We start from the raw sequence: 18,558 nt of genomic DNA, 5'->3' as shown, positions 1-18,558 counted from the left end.
TGGTCTATGTCCTGCTCGAACATCTTGATAGGCTTTCACGGCCCTCGGGATCAATCTGAAACTCCTCAGCATAGAAGTTAAGAACCTTAGCAACCAGAACTTAATCTCAACCATCTTTCTTGTTTTTTCTCCAGCTATTCCCTCCCTCAGCTCTCTTTCACAGATATATTCTTCACACCCTCTCCAGAGCCCCTCAGACACTTTCTGTGTCTGCAGTCTTACTCACACCTTTCTTCTTTCTTACTCGGCACACCCCTGTTCCCTTCATGCAATTCCTACCTGTGTGCCAAAGTCTACACCCATACCCACTTCCTCAAGAATTTTTGACTTAGAGAATCCAACGCCTACAAAATGATTTAGCAGTTAATCACCCATGGCCTTAAACATTTTATTATTTTTTTTTCACATTTCTGTTTTCAGGTTTTGTTTTCTTAAGAATATTGCAAGACAACATTGTGCACTGAAACATTTGTAAGGCTCAAGAAAATGTCCTTGGATGTCATGGCCATAAGATTTCTACATGCTTATTGCTCTCATTTCCTGAACTTTGTGGCTTTGCTGCTGACTGGTACTTTGAAATCTCTCTGCTTAGGGTTCCTGCTGGATCCATGTTCACAATAGCAGACATACCATCTTGCATACAGAATTTGCTCACTGCTCTTATCAGTTCATTAGTTACTCACTGCTGTCTGCTAGTCACTCTCTCTGCCTACATTACAATGTGGAAATTAAGTATTAATAATGCCAGAGTATTCCAAAATAACATCAGGGTCATTAAACTGTGCTATTAAAAATGCTTCTAAGAAAAAGATTATTAGCATGTTTCTATTCTTCTTTAGAATGGACATATGTTAGTACTCTATGTTGAAAAGAAAGCTCTGTTCTGGGTATTTAAAAAAAAAACTTGATAAAACATACTAGATAAAATTGCCTCAGCATTTGACTTTTATATTTAGTATAAAGTAAAATGTGAAAACTATCTTAGTTTGAAATTAAAATGTCCAGCTAAATTCTTCTGCCATGTGAAATTGTTTTCCTACACACAAAAGAAATAAGGCAGTTTACTGGTGCTTTATAATGCGGTTTATACTCAGGATATTTTTATTAACTAGAATAAGAAATGGGGGCAGCAGGGGTGCCTGGGTTGTTCAACTGGGTTAAAGCCTCTGCCTTTGGCTCAGGTCATGGTCTCCGGGTCCTGGGATAGAACCCCACATCGGGCTCTCTGCTCGGTGGGGAGCCTGCTTCCTCCTTTCTCTCTCTCTGCCTGCCTCTCTGCCTACTTGTGATCTCTGTGTGTCAAATAAATAAATAAATAAATAATCTTAACAAAAAAAAAAAGAAGTGGGGGCAGCATTTAGCATATGCCACTCTCAGAAGAGAGCTGCAGATAACATGCAGTTTCATATTCAAGAAAAATTTTTGAGTCCATCCAACTCATTACTGTTAGTATATATGTGGTTATAAAATAAATGGCACAGACCTATCTATAACATACACAATTTAATCATAAACAAATGCAGTGCAAGAAAAAGACAGTCTCAGATTTTAAAACATCAAAATCAAAGATCTCTTACACATTAAAATATTAGATTTGTTTTTTCTCATCTACGGAAAACACATACTTATTCCAAATGTAATAGAGTTATTCAAAAAAGTTTTCAGCTGCTTACTTAAGTTTAACAATGGTTTTATAATTTTGGAGAGCCACTCTTCCCTCCTTAGGGGATCTTTGTTCCTGGGTCAGGATGCTGACCCTGGAATGAATGGGGCCTCTTGCTTAGCATGGGTCTCACTGTGCTTCAGCTCTCTGGAGCTCAAGCAGGCTCTTATCTTGGGGACATATCACATCCACTGTATCACACCCAGCAGGATGCCAAATGATGCAACGCAGTCATTAACCAACGCAAAAGTCTCACATTCAACATCATCTCCCTCATCCCTCAGATGGTTTGTCTATTCATTTCTAAAAGATTTACTGAGCCCCAACTTCCATACAAGGCACCATGTAAGGCTCCGAGGGAGCAGTGTAAGGCCGGACCAATGGAGCTCACAGTCCAGCCAACAAATAAAGCACAAGTATCTGTACAGTGTGCTGAAGTCAGAAATGAAGGAAATGAAAAATATTATGGGGAAGGCTGATTAATTTTTCCCAAGAAGAAAATGTGATATCTAATTGGGGACTTAGAGGATGAGTTAGGTTTTAATGATCACAGAAAGAGGAAATCAAGATGCTTCAGAAGAGCAGATACCGTGGGCCAAGCCATGGCAGTTGGTCACAGAGAACAGTGAGAGGAATGTGAGTGTGAGGCAGCAAGTCATTAGCAATGAGTCTTTTTTTTTTTAATATTTCATTTATTTTACAGAAGGACAGAGAGCATGAGTGGGGGAGGGGATGCAGAAAGAGAGCAAGAAAGAGAATGTCAAGCAGACTCCATGAAGAGCACAGAGCCTGATGCAGAGCTTCATCTCAGAACACTGAGATAATGAATGACCTGAGCTGAAATCATGAGTCAGATGCTTAACTGACTGAGCCACCCAGGCGCCCCAGCAATGAGTCTTGACTACAGATTGGTACCAGGTTCTAAGGGTTTTGAATGTCCAGGTAAAGACTCAGAACTTTATAGAGGCAGACAAGAGATAAAGAGAATTTATCATAATTTCATGGTAAACCAAATATCTGACAGTGCAGAAAAACAACCTCCATAAATCACTGCGAATCTTGATCTTGATTATCTGAATATAATGAAGAATATGCCTCCTTTCCAATGCAAAAACAAAGTGAACACAAATTTTGTTTGACAAATATTTAGAAATGTAAAAAATCAAATACAAAAAATTAATTTGGAAATATGATATAAAAGATTAACATTTGTGTCAAATTCTTCTAACTAGTTTGCTTCTCTTCTCAGCCCTTACCAACTCCATTCTAATCCATGCTCAAAGGCCTCTGATTACTCCACCTGCCAAATAAAATATATACACCTGATGTGGATGTCTAGAACTTCACAAGAATAACCTCACTTACATCTCTAGCCTCCCTTCTTATTCTAGCCATATTCTAGAATGTAAGTTTCCTGAAACTAGGGTCTATGGCATCAGCCAATGATGTTCAATGCTGACTCCCAAATTGGTATTCCTCCCACAGAGTTGAATCCAGGCCTGTTTCAAGCTGATGAATACGTGTACGTGTATGTACACAGATTATCCTCCTACATAGTTTTAGAAAATCAAACCAAGTGGAGGTTCGACTAGTTTTCAACCCTCACAGACCTCTCACTTCAAAATTAAATTAAACTAAATGAATTAGACTTACATGTGGTGAGTCAACAGGCACACTGACCCTACAACCAGTTAAATTTCTCCAATTTCTACACTTAATAGTCCACATAAAATGTTTGACCTAATATAAGATACAGACTTGATGCATTCATAAAGAACAAACAACTATCATTCAAATCTCATTACTCTAAGATGGGAGAGGGAGGCCAGACATAGATAACCTACCTCTCCAAGCAGATTGTCCGCACAGTACCTGAGAAACCACTCACATTAGAGACCTTGATACCTAGATACAGGGTCTCCACCTGCTTGAAATAGCTAAGGAGGCAGTGTAGTGTCAGAGTAACACAGGGGCAGGAGTCCCAGAGATCTGCATTAGAACACCGGCTCCATCTGCTGGAGGTAAGTCACTTAGCTAACCTCTCTGAACCTCAGATTTCTTTGTCTGCAAATCTGAATAATTAAACCGATCACACAGAGCTATCACGAGGATTACATAACATATGGGTCCAGGGCAGGCACATTCCCTTTCTTCTCCTCTTAACCATAATCAAGAATGTTTTGCTACACACTTCCTAGAAGAAACTGAGGAAGAGAGGGGTCAGTGGGCAAGTCAGAACTTGCCCAAGGCTGCACAGTTCTGAGATACTGAGGTAATACAGATGTGCAGTGCCTTACACATGGCATTGGTTTCAGAAATGGTAATGATTATTTTTACTACTACTCCCTCTGGTTTTTTTTTTTTTTTTTTAAGATTTTATTTATTTATTTGACAGAGAGAGACCACAAGTAGACAGAGAGGCAGGCAGAGAGAGAGAGAGGGAAGCAGGCTCCCTGCTGAGCAGAGAGCCCGATGCGGGACTCCATCCCAGGACCCTGAGATCATGACCTGAGCCGAAGGCAGCAGCTTAACCCACTGAGCCACCCAGGCACCCCTGATTTTTTTTTCTATTACAGTCACTGTTATTCTTCTATTAGTATTTATGATGACAATATAGTATTCCCAAGGCAGAATCTACACCTCTCACATTCACATCGCATGGTGGCCCTAAGTTTAAGTTTTGCTCAATAATGGATGACCAAGACCATGACTGAGAAATACTATTTCATCTTTCCAAACAAGGGAAAACATACAAATATATTTGGCTTTACTTTGAATATATTTAAAACACAAATTAAAGGTGTCAGTTTCTTTTTTGTAATCACTCTTTTCACTAGAATAAACAAGCTGTAAGTAAATAAGACCCTGACTACATTCATGATTCATAGCAACAGAAGAAGCTTTAATTACTACATTCTGTCTCCCAAGGCAGATTTTTTTAAAAAAGTATCTTTCTCTTGTCTTTGTGTCTCTAGCACTGGGCAAGAGCAATGTCTTGAGGAAGTCTTCGTTCATCTCCAAAAAGACACTGACAACATAAAACAAACCCAGATGGCTTTTGAAACTGAAGTCTTTGCAAAGAGCACCTGGTCTATCAAGTCCTCAATAGGGGTGCCATCTATTTTAAACAACTTTTTCAGCCATTTTCCCAATGGTTTTATAATCGTTGCCATCTTCATACACATTTGGGCTATTCTGTTATTATAAAGAAGCACTGTACTGTGCCTTCAAAAATCCAAGGCTTACCAATGCACCGAGAGCCATCTGTTGAGGTGACGTAGCCACGTGGACAAATGCAAAAATAGCTTCCCACGGTGTTGGAACACTCGCCAGTCTCACATATCCCAGGAATGATGCTGCACTCATCGATGTCTAATCAAGGGAAGGAGGAGAAGATGATTGAGAAAGGCCTCCATTAAACAGCTTGAACAAGTGATTTTTTTTTTAAAGAGTATCAGAGCAATCATGGTTGATTAGGTCAGATCATATAACCCTGAATATACTCTTGTTTCAGGCCCTGAGGAATTTCTCACACATATCTATGGGAACTGAGATGAAAGTAAACTCCCATGGCAGTAACACAATGCCAACGAAAGCAAAACTCTATATCCTTTTCTCCCCCCACCCCACAATTGCAATTTAAATTGAAAATAAGTAAGATGCCAATGTTTTAGTTTCTGTTCTATATCAATTAGGGAATTATCCTACTACAACCTTAAACACACACACACACACACACACACACACACACACACATAGGGATTACATTTTAAAATGTGGAATAACAGAATACATTAAAAAATTTATAGCTGATTTTCATGCTAATTGTCTGAACCAAGGGGTGGTAGCAAGTAGTTTTTTTTTTTTTTTTTTTCCTATTTGGCTTCGGGACATGTTTTTGTACTTACATTTGAATATGGGTGTATTTGACATTCTCAGAATTAACTTTAAATCTAAAATAATATAGAAACATGGCAGAGGGCAAACTTGGGAGGCTTTGGGAGGTGTCCAGTTTTCCCACTGTACCTCCCTGCACTTACCCGTTCAGCTTACTCAATACTTGGACTAGTCTATCTCCTTGCAAGTTCGTGAAAGGTGTGCTTTCTTTTAAACTTTAGTGAAAGCAGAAAACAGGTCCATTTATATAAGTATTAATGTATTTTTCTTCTTGTTCAGTAAGCAGAGAGAGGTGGAAAGTCAAACAAAACTACAATTAAGTATACCAGGACCTAAATACTAATACATTTAAGAGGAAATGAGCAATTGTGAGGGAAATCCAGCCGCAGATGCCTAGGAGTTGATCGTCTAAGGCACAGAGCTAGTAAAGACCACTGAATACAGAGAAGGATTTAAAAGTCATAAACATAATGATTACAGAAAAGCAAACCTTAGCTTTTAGTTTCTTTTGAGTTTTTAGTTGCATATTTATTTTTTAATGTATAAAAAAACAGGCAAAAATCATATTCTTGTAAATATAAGGAAAGAAATTTTAAACCCCACAATTTAAAAAATAGTTGGCAATACCTTTCTTGAATTCCTCCATTGATCTAATCATTCTTTTTTCCCCCATTTATTCTGACAAGTTACTCTTGCCTACAAGCTGTGTCATGAAGTAACTATAAGCCTGTGTGTCTTCTTGGAATGTTCTCATATAAAAAAGTTACCAGATTCAGACATTCCCTGAAATAATATCTTCATTTGAGGCTTAGCAGTTAGCCACTGAAGGCACACGGGTACAAATCAAAATTGACCAACTCCCTAAGAGAGATCAGAATTCTAACATGAATTGACTAGATGAGAAGCAAGTACATAATGTGGTGCAGTTACCATCAGATTTAATTCAACAAAACAAAACCATGTGTGCAAAACTAGGACCTACTGCATCTTGTGCTGCTATCTTAGGGCCGTGCATCTTAATGAAATGGAATGTGAATTCAGAATAGAAAGGAAACTAGAAGGACTATGCTTTAATCACCGAACACACTGATCAGTCACTTGAGGATAAGGAAGACTATACAAGAGACGAGCACACAGTGCAGCAAGCATTGCAGAGGTAAGACAGCCCTTCTGATCCTCTATGGTCATAGCAACAGTCCAGGCACTTATGAGCCCAGGGCTGATCTAAATTCTTAAAAATTAGAACCCTTACGTTCTCCATTTAAGCATTAACTCTTATTTCCAAGCATTTCTTTTTATAATAAAGAACTTCATGCTCTACTTCCAAATACCATCCCTGACAATGAAGAGTAGAAAACTCAAAGAGGTTTGACATTTTTCTTTTTGAAGGAAAAGAAAAACCTGGAACAGAGAACACATGGAGTGATATTAAACTTGTGGTTTTTGCGTTAAATATTTTCATGCACAAAAACTCCATGTTTCACAATTCTTAGAATTAACTAGGAACCTTATAAGGTTAGTGTCCAAATAATTGTATGAAAAAGGCTTCTTCTAAAGTATTAAGAAATCCTATATGGACACTAGGAATGTATTTCATTTTTCAGTAGCCACCCACCTAAATTTTAAAAATTCATTGCTTTTCTTTTTAAACTGATCAAAACACCCTGTATGTCAATGCAGTCATGCCCAATGTTTACCAATTTAAATCTAGCATTAACAGTTATGGTAAGAAGGATGTGTGCCTTCAGCTCTTTTATAATATTAGTTCTTCAAGATCATATGTCACAATCAGATTTGAAAGCAGTATCTTTGCAAATATAAAGAGTACACTTGCTTGGTAAGATACAGAGAAGTGTGTCTAAAGATAAGCCTATTCACTGAAAAAGGCAAAGTCTTAATACAAGGAGTTGGTTTCATTCATCCTCAGTGTATCTAATGTGCCTCCAACAACCTTCTCTTAAAAAAAGTTTATTTAGGGGCGCCTGGGTGGCTCAGTGGGTTAAAGCCTCTGCCTTCGGCTCAGGTCATGATCTCAGGTCCTGGGATCGAGCCCCGCATTGGGCTCTCTGCTCAGCAGAGAGCCTGCTTCCTCCTCTCTCTGCCTGCTTCTCTGCCTACTTGTGATCTCTGTCTGTCAAATAAATAAATAAAATCTTTAAAAAAATTTTATTTATCGGATCAGAGAAAGACAATTATCATATGATGATCTCTCTGATATGAAGAATTTGAGAGGCAGGGTGGGGGGCTGTGGGGGTAGGGAGGGAAAAAAATGAAACAAGACAGGACTGGGGAGGGAGACAAACCATGAGAGACTCTTAATCTCAGTAAACAAACTGAGGGTTGCTGGGGATTTGGGGGAGGAGGAATAGGGTGGCTGGGTTATGGATACTGGGGAGGGTATGTGCTGTGAATTGTATAAGTCTGATGATTCAGACACCTATGCTCCTGAAGCAAATAATACATTGTATGTAAATTTTTTAAAAAGCTTATTTATGGGGTTGGGGGAGAGGGAGAGCTCCCATGTGGCTCAGTTCTTAAGCACTGGACTCTTGATTTTGTCTTAGGTCATGACCTCAGGGTCATGAAATTGAGCCCAGCATTGTGTCCCATGCTCAGTAGAGAGTCTGCTTGAGGTTCTCTTCCCCGCCCCATCACTTCCCCCACCTGAAGTTGTGTGCTTTCTCTTTCTCTCTAATATAAAAATTAAAATCTTTAAAACTTTATCAGTTTGGTGGTTTTGGCTGGCAAATACCAGAAAAGTTGGTCTAAAGGGCCATAAACCAAAAAATTAATAGCTTGCATATCTCAAGTCCATATGGCATGGACATCAGGGTTAGTTTAAGTCAATGTCTTTTGTTCATTTTCTCTGAGATTTGCTCAACTATGCACTCTGTGCTTTGATTTCATCCTTAGGCTATCTTCCCTGATGGGAGCAAAACAACTGTAGCAGTTTTCTAGGCTTGATCTTTGACTGCAGGACACCTAGTAGAAGAGAGGGTGTCTCTTCCTGGGGCTCTCTTTTAGGAGGGAGGAAACTTTTCTCCAAGGGCACCCAGCAAACCTTCCCTGTTCTCCTAATGTTCTGAGCTATATTCCTCTAGCCAGGAGAATATGCTGGTTGGCAAAGGCCTGGAATCCTGAACCAATTACCGTAGCCAGTGGAATGCACTTAGACTAATAAAGAACACCAAAAACTAAAGCAAAAAACAACATGGTTAAGTACATCTGAATAGAGAGCACAGCTGAAGCATGGAACGTGTACTAGAATGGATAGGAAGGTGATGGAAAATGAGCTTAGTTAGTTAGTCATGGGCTGAATCCTGGAGAGTCCTCCCAAGGACTTTGGCTTTTATTCTGAGGTGATTTATAGTGTCTATGAAGGAGGTTAAACAAGAGCATTCATTAGAAAATCAGTATTTTAGAAAGACAATTCTTGTGTGTAATGTAGACAGCTAATGATTAATGATTAACTAGAGATTAATGATGAGAGTACGGAACAAGCTTTATGATGAGAAAAAGAACATATTTTCGTGAGATATGAGGAAGGAGAAATCAACAGGACTTTGCTACAGCATTAAATTTCAGACTTCTTGCTTGATTAACAAGGGAGATTAATGGTAGCTCTATTAACAGAGAACAGGACATGGAAAGAAGACATTTTAAGGTCAAGCTGGGTTTTGGACTTTCTGAACTTCAGATTTTTGAGAGAAATGGGCAGCAATTCCAACTGCATAGCTACAAGTTTGAAACTCAATAAAGACATAAGGGGTAAAAATATACACTTGTGATTTATCACCAACTCAGTGAGTTGTGTTTGAAGTTGTAGCAATAAATAAGATGTGCAAAGGAGGTATGTAATGAAGAGAGCTGAATTTAAGGAGGGAAATTCTGAGAACCTCCACATTCTAAGAGAAAATCAAGGGAAGAAAAGTCACTAGAGCAGACTGGGGAGGAAAAATTAGGGAGAGATGAGGAAGAACATGATGAACAAAAGCCAGGGTGCACACTGTCAAAAAGGGGGCTATTGATTGTGCCACGGAAGAGTAAAGAAAGAGAAGGGCTGGAAAGTAGTTGGTAATTTGAAAAAGTTGAGCACAGGGTTTTTTTTTTTTTTTTTTTTAAGGAAAATTAGATCTAAGTGAAACCATCTGACAGATTTGACTGCCAAACCACAGAACCTCATATTTGTCAACCAACATTTACAACATTTACTGTAAATCTTACTCTAAGCAGAATATAATGAATAATTTGGTAAGTAGTGCTAAGTGTGATCTCAGATATCACTGAATTCTAAGAACATGGCCCTAGAGATTCTGTCAATTCCAATATGGATGTATACTATAAAGCAGTCCATGTAATAATTACGTTATAGAGAACTTAGAACAAATTAAATGAGAAAGTCTGCTTTTAAAAAAGTCTTCATATTTTCTTCCTCTCAGTGTCAAGGAACTGTATGTATGTGGTCTATTCTGTATAACTTTTTTTGGTATAGGAAAATATATATTTCCATTTTACCCTGGACTTCTATTAATTAATATGTTATTTAAATTTATGACTAAATTTTAAACAGAATAAACTTCTATCTATTTCAAGCTTTTATAAGGACAACAGGCATTACAGAAATGGCAAAATAAGCTATAATGAAAAAGTAAAATTTGCTTTCCTACTTTCAGATTTTGAATGGTGTCTATCAACTGTACTCAGAATTCCATTGTATATTCAAAAGCAGTTTTACTGAAATATTATGTGGTGTACATTCACCCACTTACAGTGTAAAATTCAATGGTTTTTAGTATAGTCACAGAGTTGTACAACCATTGCTACAACTTAATTTTAGAATATTTCATCACCTTAAAAGTATTCCATCCTGTCAGTAATCACCCTTCCTACCTCCCTTTAAGCTCTAGGGAGTAACTAACTTACATATAACCAAAAGATCTACAACTAATACCAACTAATCTGTCTTTATTGGTTTGCCTGTTCTGGATCTCTCATATAAATGGAATCATAAAATACATGCTGTTTCAGGACTGGCTTCTTTCACTTACTGTAATGTTTTCAAGGTTTATCAATGTTGTGGCATATACCAGTAGTTCATTCCTTTTAATTGCTGAATAATATTCCAGTGTATGGCTATATCACATTTTATCTACTCATTCATCAGTTAATGGATATTCAAGTTGTTTCCTTTCTTTTTTTTGGGCTATTATGGATAAAGCTGCTATGAACATTTGGGTATTAGTTTTATGTGGACATATATTTTCATCTCACTTGAGGATAAACCTAGAAAGGAAATTGCTCAGTCATAAGGTAACTCTATGTTTAATTTATTGAGGAACTGCCAAATTGTCTTCCAAAGTACCTGTAGAATTTTAAATTCCCACTAGCAATGTATGAAGATTCCAGTTTCTCCATATCCTTGCCAAGATCCATTATTATTTTTTATTTTGTAATAATGTGAATTGGTATCACACTGTAGTTCTGGTTTGCATCTCCCTAATGACTAAAGATGTTTAGCACATTTTCACGTACTTACTGGTTTTTTACATTTTTTCTTTGGAGAAATATCTATTTAATTGCTTTGTCCAGCTTTTAATTGAGTTATTTGCCCATTAGTAATTGAGTTTAAGGAGTTCTTTATACATTTTCTACATCCGTTATATACGTCCTTTATATATGTCCTATATATATAATTTGCATATGAATTTCTAATATGAATTTTAGACTGCCTATTTCTGCAAAACAAACAAAAAACAAATCAGAAGTGCAACAGGGATTGTGTTGCACCTACAGATCAATTTAGGAAATACTATCATCTTAACAATATTAAGTATTCCCATCTATAAACATGGGATGTATTCCCTTTTATTTAGAACTTTTAATTTCTTTCAAAAAGGTTTTGCAGGAAACGTCTTCCGTTCCCTTTCCTTTGTTAAATGTATTCCTAGCACTTTGTTCTTTTTGAAATGCAATTGATTTTTATATATTGATATTGCATAACATCAACGTGGCTGAACTCCTTTGTCAGATCTAATAGTTTTTTGGAGGATACCTTCTCCACTTCAGTGGATACCTTATTCACTTCAGTTGACATCTTCTCCTCCAAAGGCATGTCATCTGCACCTAGATAATTTTACTTCCTCTTTTCCAATCTGGATACTCCCTAATTTCTTTTACTACCTAACTGCTCTGTTAGCAAGAAGTATTCATTCTTTTGTCAGGAAGTATGATGTTAACTATAGTTTTTATTATGAAGTATGATGTTAGCTCTTATCAGGTTAAGGATGTTTCTTTCTATTCCTAATTTGTTGATCATTTTTATCATGGAAGGGTGTCAGATTTTTCTAATGAACTTTTTGCATCTACTGAAATGACTGTATGGCTTTTATCTTTAACTCAATTATTTGGATGGTGTATTATATTATTTGATTTTTCAGAGGCTGAACCACCACCTTGCATTCCCAGTATCAGAATGATACTGTCCTCAGAGAATATGTATTTTTATAACCATTATAACTCTGATGGCATAATTTTTTTATCATTAGGAAATGTTCCTCTTTACCACCAGTAACATTTTTTATTTAAAATCTATTTTGTCTGATAATAGTTTAGCCATTCTAAACTATTCTAAACATTCTGTCTGTGCTTTGCATAATGTATCTTGTTCTCACCTTTTAATCATCAACCTATCTATTTTTTTATTTTAAAGTATGTCTTCTAGAGGCAGTCCATGGAATGTGAGAAGGTATTTGCAAATGACATTACAGATAAAGGGCTGATATTCAAGATCTATAAAGAACTTCTCAACACTCAAACAACAAATAACTCAGTCAAAAAACAGGTGGAAGACATGAATGGACACTTCTCCAAAGAAGACATACAAATGGCTAACAGATATATGAAAAAATGCTCAACATCACTAGCCATCAGGGAAATACAAATTGAAACCACAATGAGATACCACCTTACACCAATTAGAATGGCAAAAATTAACAAAACAGGAAATAGAATGGCAAAAATTAACAAAACAGGAAACACCAAATGTTGGTGAGGATGTGGAGAAAAGGGAACCCTCTTACCCTGTTGGTGGGAATGCAAGCTGGTACAGCCACTCTGGAAAACAATATGGAGGTTCCTTAAGGTGTTAAGAACAGAGCTACCCTATGAACCGGAAAATGCAGTACTAGGTATCTACCCCAAAGATAGAGTTAGTGAAAAGAAGGGTAACATGCACCTTCAATGTTCACAGCAGCAATGTCTAAAACAGCCAAAGTGTGGAAGGAGCCAAGATGCCCTTCAACAGATGAATGGATAAAGAAGTTGTCCATATATACAACGGAGTATTATTTAGCCATCAGAAAGGATAAATACCCACTATTTACATCAACATGGATGGAACTGGAAGGGATTATGCTAAGTGAAGTAAGTTAAGCAGAGAAAGACAACTGTCATATGGTTTCATTCATATGTGGGACTTAAGCAATAGCTCGGAGGACCATAGGGGAAGGGAGGGAAATCCAAAGGGGGAGAAATCAGACAGGGAGATAAACCATGAGAGAACTATGGACTCCAGGAAACAAACTGAGGGTTTCAGAGAGGAGGGGAATGGGGGATAGGGTAACAGGGTGATGGACACTGAGGGCATGTGCTGTGATGAGCACTAGGGGTTATACTTAACTACTGAATCACTGAACAGTTCACCAAAAATTAACAATGCACTATACAGTGGCTAACTGAATATAATAATAATAAAAAAAAAACACACAAAGTATGTCTTCTGTAGAAGGTGCAAGGTATCGATTGGTCAAATGTTGTACTTAGGGCCTCTTGGCCAGTTAGCGGTTGACCCTGGATGTACATATGGCATAGAGGATGCTATCACAGTTAAGAGTAAGGGTTTTTTTTTTGCCCCACGTACTGTCAAGGAACAGTAGTCTGGAAGTCTCCTCTCTGATCTCACTCGAGCAGGTAGAGCTTTGGGCATGCCTGGAATTTCACAGGGACAGGGACATCTGTGCTATGGTTTTTAAGCCTGGCTGCCTAGGAGTCCCTCCTTGGTCAGGGTTGCTTAAATTATTCAGCATTTAGTCAGAGGTTATGTTCAAGTGTTTTGTGTCAGTGAGGCCTCTGCCCTGCGTTGATGGGTCTGTGTGGTGATTAAGGAATGCTTTCAAGTCTGACCCTCTGCACATGAGTGGGTGCAGCCTAGTACATACCACAGCTTTCTCAAACCTCAGAGCTGACTGGGATCCTCTGAGAGCTCTTCTGGACTCTTTCCCTGATTCTCTCCATTAAATTTCTGGCCACGCTACTGTTCTGCTTGAATCATTGGGTTACTAGCCTCCTCTTAATTGTCTCCGACCAAAAGTTCTACCATGTATGATAGTGCCCTTAGGTATGGAGGTCTCCATTCTCTGTTCCAAATAAAGCTGTCCCTTCAGGCAGAGTTAAGATTCTCTTAGTCCTCATGATCTGCCTTTTCCCTGGGCACTATAGGGATACTCAGGCAAGGACTCACTATACCTGGAGTGATGCCTCTGCTCTACCAGCAGGTACAAGGGGAAGGAGAGGGCAGTTCCTGTATCCTCAGTACACCCTTCCATGAATGGAACCTCTGCTCTTTGAGCAAACTAGAGTCAGTGCCCTTGGACAACCACTAGTGTACAACCTGGAATATACCTCCCACCTACTGGTGGAAGCTGGGTGTAGAAGAAAAAGCAGTCGTCTCTGTTGTTCCCACCTGGATTAGAGCTTTTGAAAATGGAATAAGGGTAGGGAAAAGGGATAAGAAATACCAGGAACCTGGCCCTCTATGAATTTATTATCTATTAAAGTAGTAAAGAGTATAATCTAGTATAGTAGTATAATCTATTAAATAAATGTAAAACAAGGCACAATATGATGGGTCCCACCAGAGGAGACTAACAATGTACTATCTCAATTCAATTATGAGAACAAGGAAAAGCTGCAGGAGGACACAGCATTAATAAAGAATGCTAAAACATGGGGCAAAACTTCAGTACGGAGAGAAGATGGCAGAGGTTCTTTCAGACAGAGGAAACACTATGAACCAAAGTACAGAGGTGACCAATTAAAAGATATGGATGAGGAATGAACAGTTTCCCATGAGCTGAGAGTATTTATAAGGGAGTAGAAGAAGACAAAACTGGAAAATCAGAATGCCATTCTCAGGAATCTAACCTTATTTTGTAGCAATGAGGAGCACCTAAATCACAAAGCAGGGAAAGAGTAAGAATTTTACTTTTGATGGGAATTAAAGAGTACACTTATGATGAGCATTGAACAATGTATAGAATTGCTGAATAATATATTGTATGCCTGAAGGTAATATAATACTATATGCTAACAATATTGGAATTAAAATTAAAAACTTAATAAAAAATAATTTTATCTTTGGTAAATTTATCTGACAATGTTGATGAAGAAGAACAGGGCTAACGTAAGAACAGGGCGGGAAGAGTAGAGGTAATAACATAGTCCAAGCTCCAGTTAATGAGGGGGGATTAGGAAAGGAAACAATAAATGGAAGAAACATCCTGAGAATAAAAGCAAGAGTAAGAGAAAGGGATGGTAAGATTTCATTACTGAACTAATATTAGCAAAATTAGTAAAATAAATTAAAGACATTTTTTGAGAATATAGATGGTTTCATCATTAACATTTTGAGCTAAAAGTATCTGGAAAATAGCTGAAAATCTAAGGAAGATCTTTATAAAGGGACTGGCAGCTATGGATAAAGACAGATGAAACCATCAATGTGAATAAAATCAGTAAAACTGAGACTATAAGGAGAAGAGAACATAAGAGAAGAAGCTAATGACAGTTTCTAAGGGGATATATTCATTTGAAAGAAGAGAAGCAAGTAAAGATAAAAAAAGAAAAGAGAGGTCACCAGGATTACTGAAAAGGGATTTAAATTTTATTTTATTTTGAAAAGCAATTTAAATTTTTTAGAAGATGTATATATGTATGTATGTATTTAATTGGAGAGAGAGAAGGGAACATTTGTTGAGCATGGGGGCAGGGGTAGAAGAAGAGAATCATCAAGCAGACTCCATGCTGAGTGCACTGCCCAATTCGGGGCTTGATCTTAGGACCCTGAGATCATGGCCTGAGCCAAAACCAATAGTCAGACTCTCAAATGACTGTACTGACCCAGGCACTCCTGATTTAAATTTTAGAAAAGTAAATGTGACAGACAAAATAATGGCTCACCAATGATGTCCAAGTCCTATCCTAGGAACCTGTGACTATTGAGTTCATATGACAAAAGGGATTTGGGGCTGCTAATCCCTCAAATGGAAATGGGGAGATAATCCTGAATTATCAAGTCCAATGTAATAAAGAGTCCTTGTAAGTGGAAGATGAGGCAAAAGTGCCAGTTCAAAGAGAGATGTGAAGATGCTGCATTGTTAGCTGAAGATGGGAGGGGGCTACAAGCCAGGAATGGAGGGAGTTTCTAGAAGCTGGAAATGTAAAGAAAATGAATTCTTCCCCAGACACTTTAGAAGGAATATGCAGTCCTGTCCATTCCTTCATTTCAGTCCTGCCCACACCTTCATTTTGGACTCCTGAGTTCCAAAAATATAAAACACTAATTTGGAGTAACTCAGGCATGAAGTAACAGCAGCAAGAGGCAGTTCCCTTACAGTGCTTTATAACATTAAAACAGTTGGAAAGCTATTTCTATTCAAAAGATGTAAAAGTTACTGATAATACAGTCAAACAATATGAGCTTAAATTTTTGGTTTGCATCCCCAGATATTTTTTGGGAAGCATAGTTATTTATCAGCAGTGGCTTTTGCTCTCCTTTCTCTCTCTCTCTTTTTCAATTTTCTCAGGTTTGAAACATTTTCTTACCCCTTTCTAGCCCAAGATGAGTAAGACCAAATTGTTTACAAGTTCTGAAGACTTAAAATGAGGATGCTAAGTTTTTGTAGGACAGAATTTTAACAACTAAGTGGTGAGCTGTTAAAACTATGCCCTCCAGAAGCTTTACTTTCTTTCCATCCTTTTTGCCTTCCCTAACTACCTTAAAAATTTTAAATATAGGGAAATTAAAATGAAAGGCTCTCTTAATGTTGGGTAAAACCTACAATTTCAACAACACAAAAGTCAGGAAATTCCAAAGTTAAATTTACTATAACCATTTAGACTTGGCAAAAATGCAAGAATATTTTCTGTTCCCTTTTTTTTTTTTTGTTAAACATCATTATGTTGAGATGTAATCATAAAACCTCAGGATTTCAAAAGGTATTTTGGCTTAATGCAGTGAGAACATTAATTTAAGAAATCTTTATCAATACTCTAATCATGTATCCAGTCATTTATTTTGTATCTTCTGAATAAATGGCATTAAGAGAAAAAAGAAATCTGTCCTACATTCCATTACAGGATTATTATATAAATACTCATTTATCTCTGTGCTTTTCATACTTACTACTGCAGGGGACAAACACTTTTCCCTTAGTCTACTCTACATTCTTTGGCTGGACTAATAATTAACATAAGAGAGATTAATAGGAGAAAAACTAATTTCTTATTGTAAGGGAATCCATAGAAATATGAGACTCAAAGAAGTGATCAAAGCAGGCAGCTGTCTGTACCTTTTAAACAAAGGAACATTATTTGTGAAGATTTGACAACAGGGTTGGGGCTTGAAGTAGCAAATTAATGAAGAAGTAACAAAGTCTGTTTATACAGCTTCTTGGCCCTAAATTTTCTGTCTGGAGATAAGGATGCCTTCTACCCTCCAGGTTAAAGGGGCATTTATTTCCTGCTTTCAAAGGTATAAAAGAGGGTCATGAGTGTCCCTCTCACATTGCTGTTTCTTAAATAATTTCAATTCTAAATAGCCAATATGCCAAAGTGGTATTTCTGGGTGGTGGCTTGCAATGAATCCCATCATTACCATAAAAAGAAATACACCCAGGGCACCTGGGTGGCTCAGTTAGTTAAGCATCTGACTTCCACCCAAGTCATGATCTTGGGGTCCTGGAATTGAGCCTTGGATTAGACTCCCTGACCAGTGGAGAGTCAGCTTGTCCCTCTCCCTCTACCTCTTGCCCCTCTCATACTCTCACTTTCAAAAAAATAAAATCTTTACAAAAAAAAAAAGGACACTCAAGAAGAGTGGTATGCACATTACTAAGACACACACTATGTACAATTCTTATAAAGAAAGTTAATCTTCAAATTGGTACAGTTATATTTTCTTGGATTTTGTTGAATTCCTTATTCAACTGGGAGGTTATATCCATACACATTTAGTTTACATTCAATAAGTAACTGCAAACACACTGAACTATACACACATATTTGTGTATGTGCACAAAATGGGCATGTAGGTGTGGATGTGTGAGTCAGCCTAGAAAGTATACACTGTGATCTGCTCATGGCGTGGGGGAGTTGCATAAAATTAACCAGACATCCACTAGCACTCCCTGCATGAAACAGCAAATTCAAAATGCCTGACTGGATGGGCTCACCAAGACTGTGACCAGACCTCACTGGGTTCCCACAATATCTGGGCTAATGGAACACAGATACATTCACATTACACCCTTAAATGACTGCTTTAAGGTACAGGACAGAATTGTTGCTTATCCAGAGGAAGTTACCTGAGCAATTCTCAAAGACACCAGAACACCTCAGGGGTCTTTCCCTGAGACTGTGAAAGACCTTTATGTTTCAATTGCCTTTTCCTCATCTTACTCAGAGGACCTGTTTGATGATTTATGCAAAGTCAACTATAAATTATAAATGTTTCTAACAGTTTCATGTAAACTGACAGAATATATAGCAATGAGTATTTGAAACCACTAAGGTGCAAGCATAAAGCAACTTTGTATTTCCCACTGCTATTTTGCAGTTTGTTTTTACCCATTCTTTCTTGACCCTAGGAAATCTCACTAAGTTCCTACAGGTTTTCTCAACTTTTCTGGATGAACAGAATGCCCACTTAAATCCAACAATCA

At 37.6% G+C, this 18,558-nt stretch overlaps 1 protein-coding gene across 1 annotated transcript in view; it reads right to left on the bottom strand.

The window, feature by feature from the left end:
* The window catches only part of FBN2 (fibrillin 2), a 247,344-nt gene that overhangs the window by 124,386 nt on the left and 104,400 nt on the right, over positions 1 to 18,558 (bottom strand). The window contains exon 8 of the mRNA XM_044228355.1: positions 4,910 to 5,035. Within this exon, the coding sequence (XP_044084290.1) occupies positions 4,910 to 5,035 (126 nt within the window). The remainder of the gene's footprint in view (positions 1 to 4,909; positions 5,036 to 18,558) is intronic.

Source organism: Neovison vison, chromosome 1 (genome assembly GCF_020171115.1).
Source record: "Neovison vison isolate M4711 chromosome 1, ASM_NN_V1, whole genome shotgun sequence".
Classification (NCBI taxonomy): domain Eukaryota; kingdom Metazoa; phylum Chordata; class Mammalia; order Carnivora; family Mustelidae; genus Neogale; species Neogale vison.
Note: the sequence above shows the minus strand (reverse complement) of the source record. Positions and strands in the feature narration are given on the sequence as shown.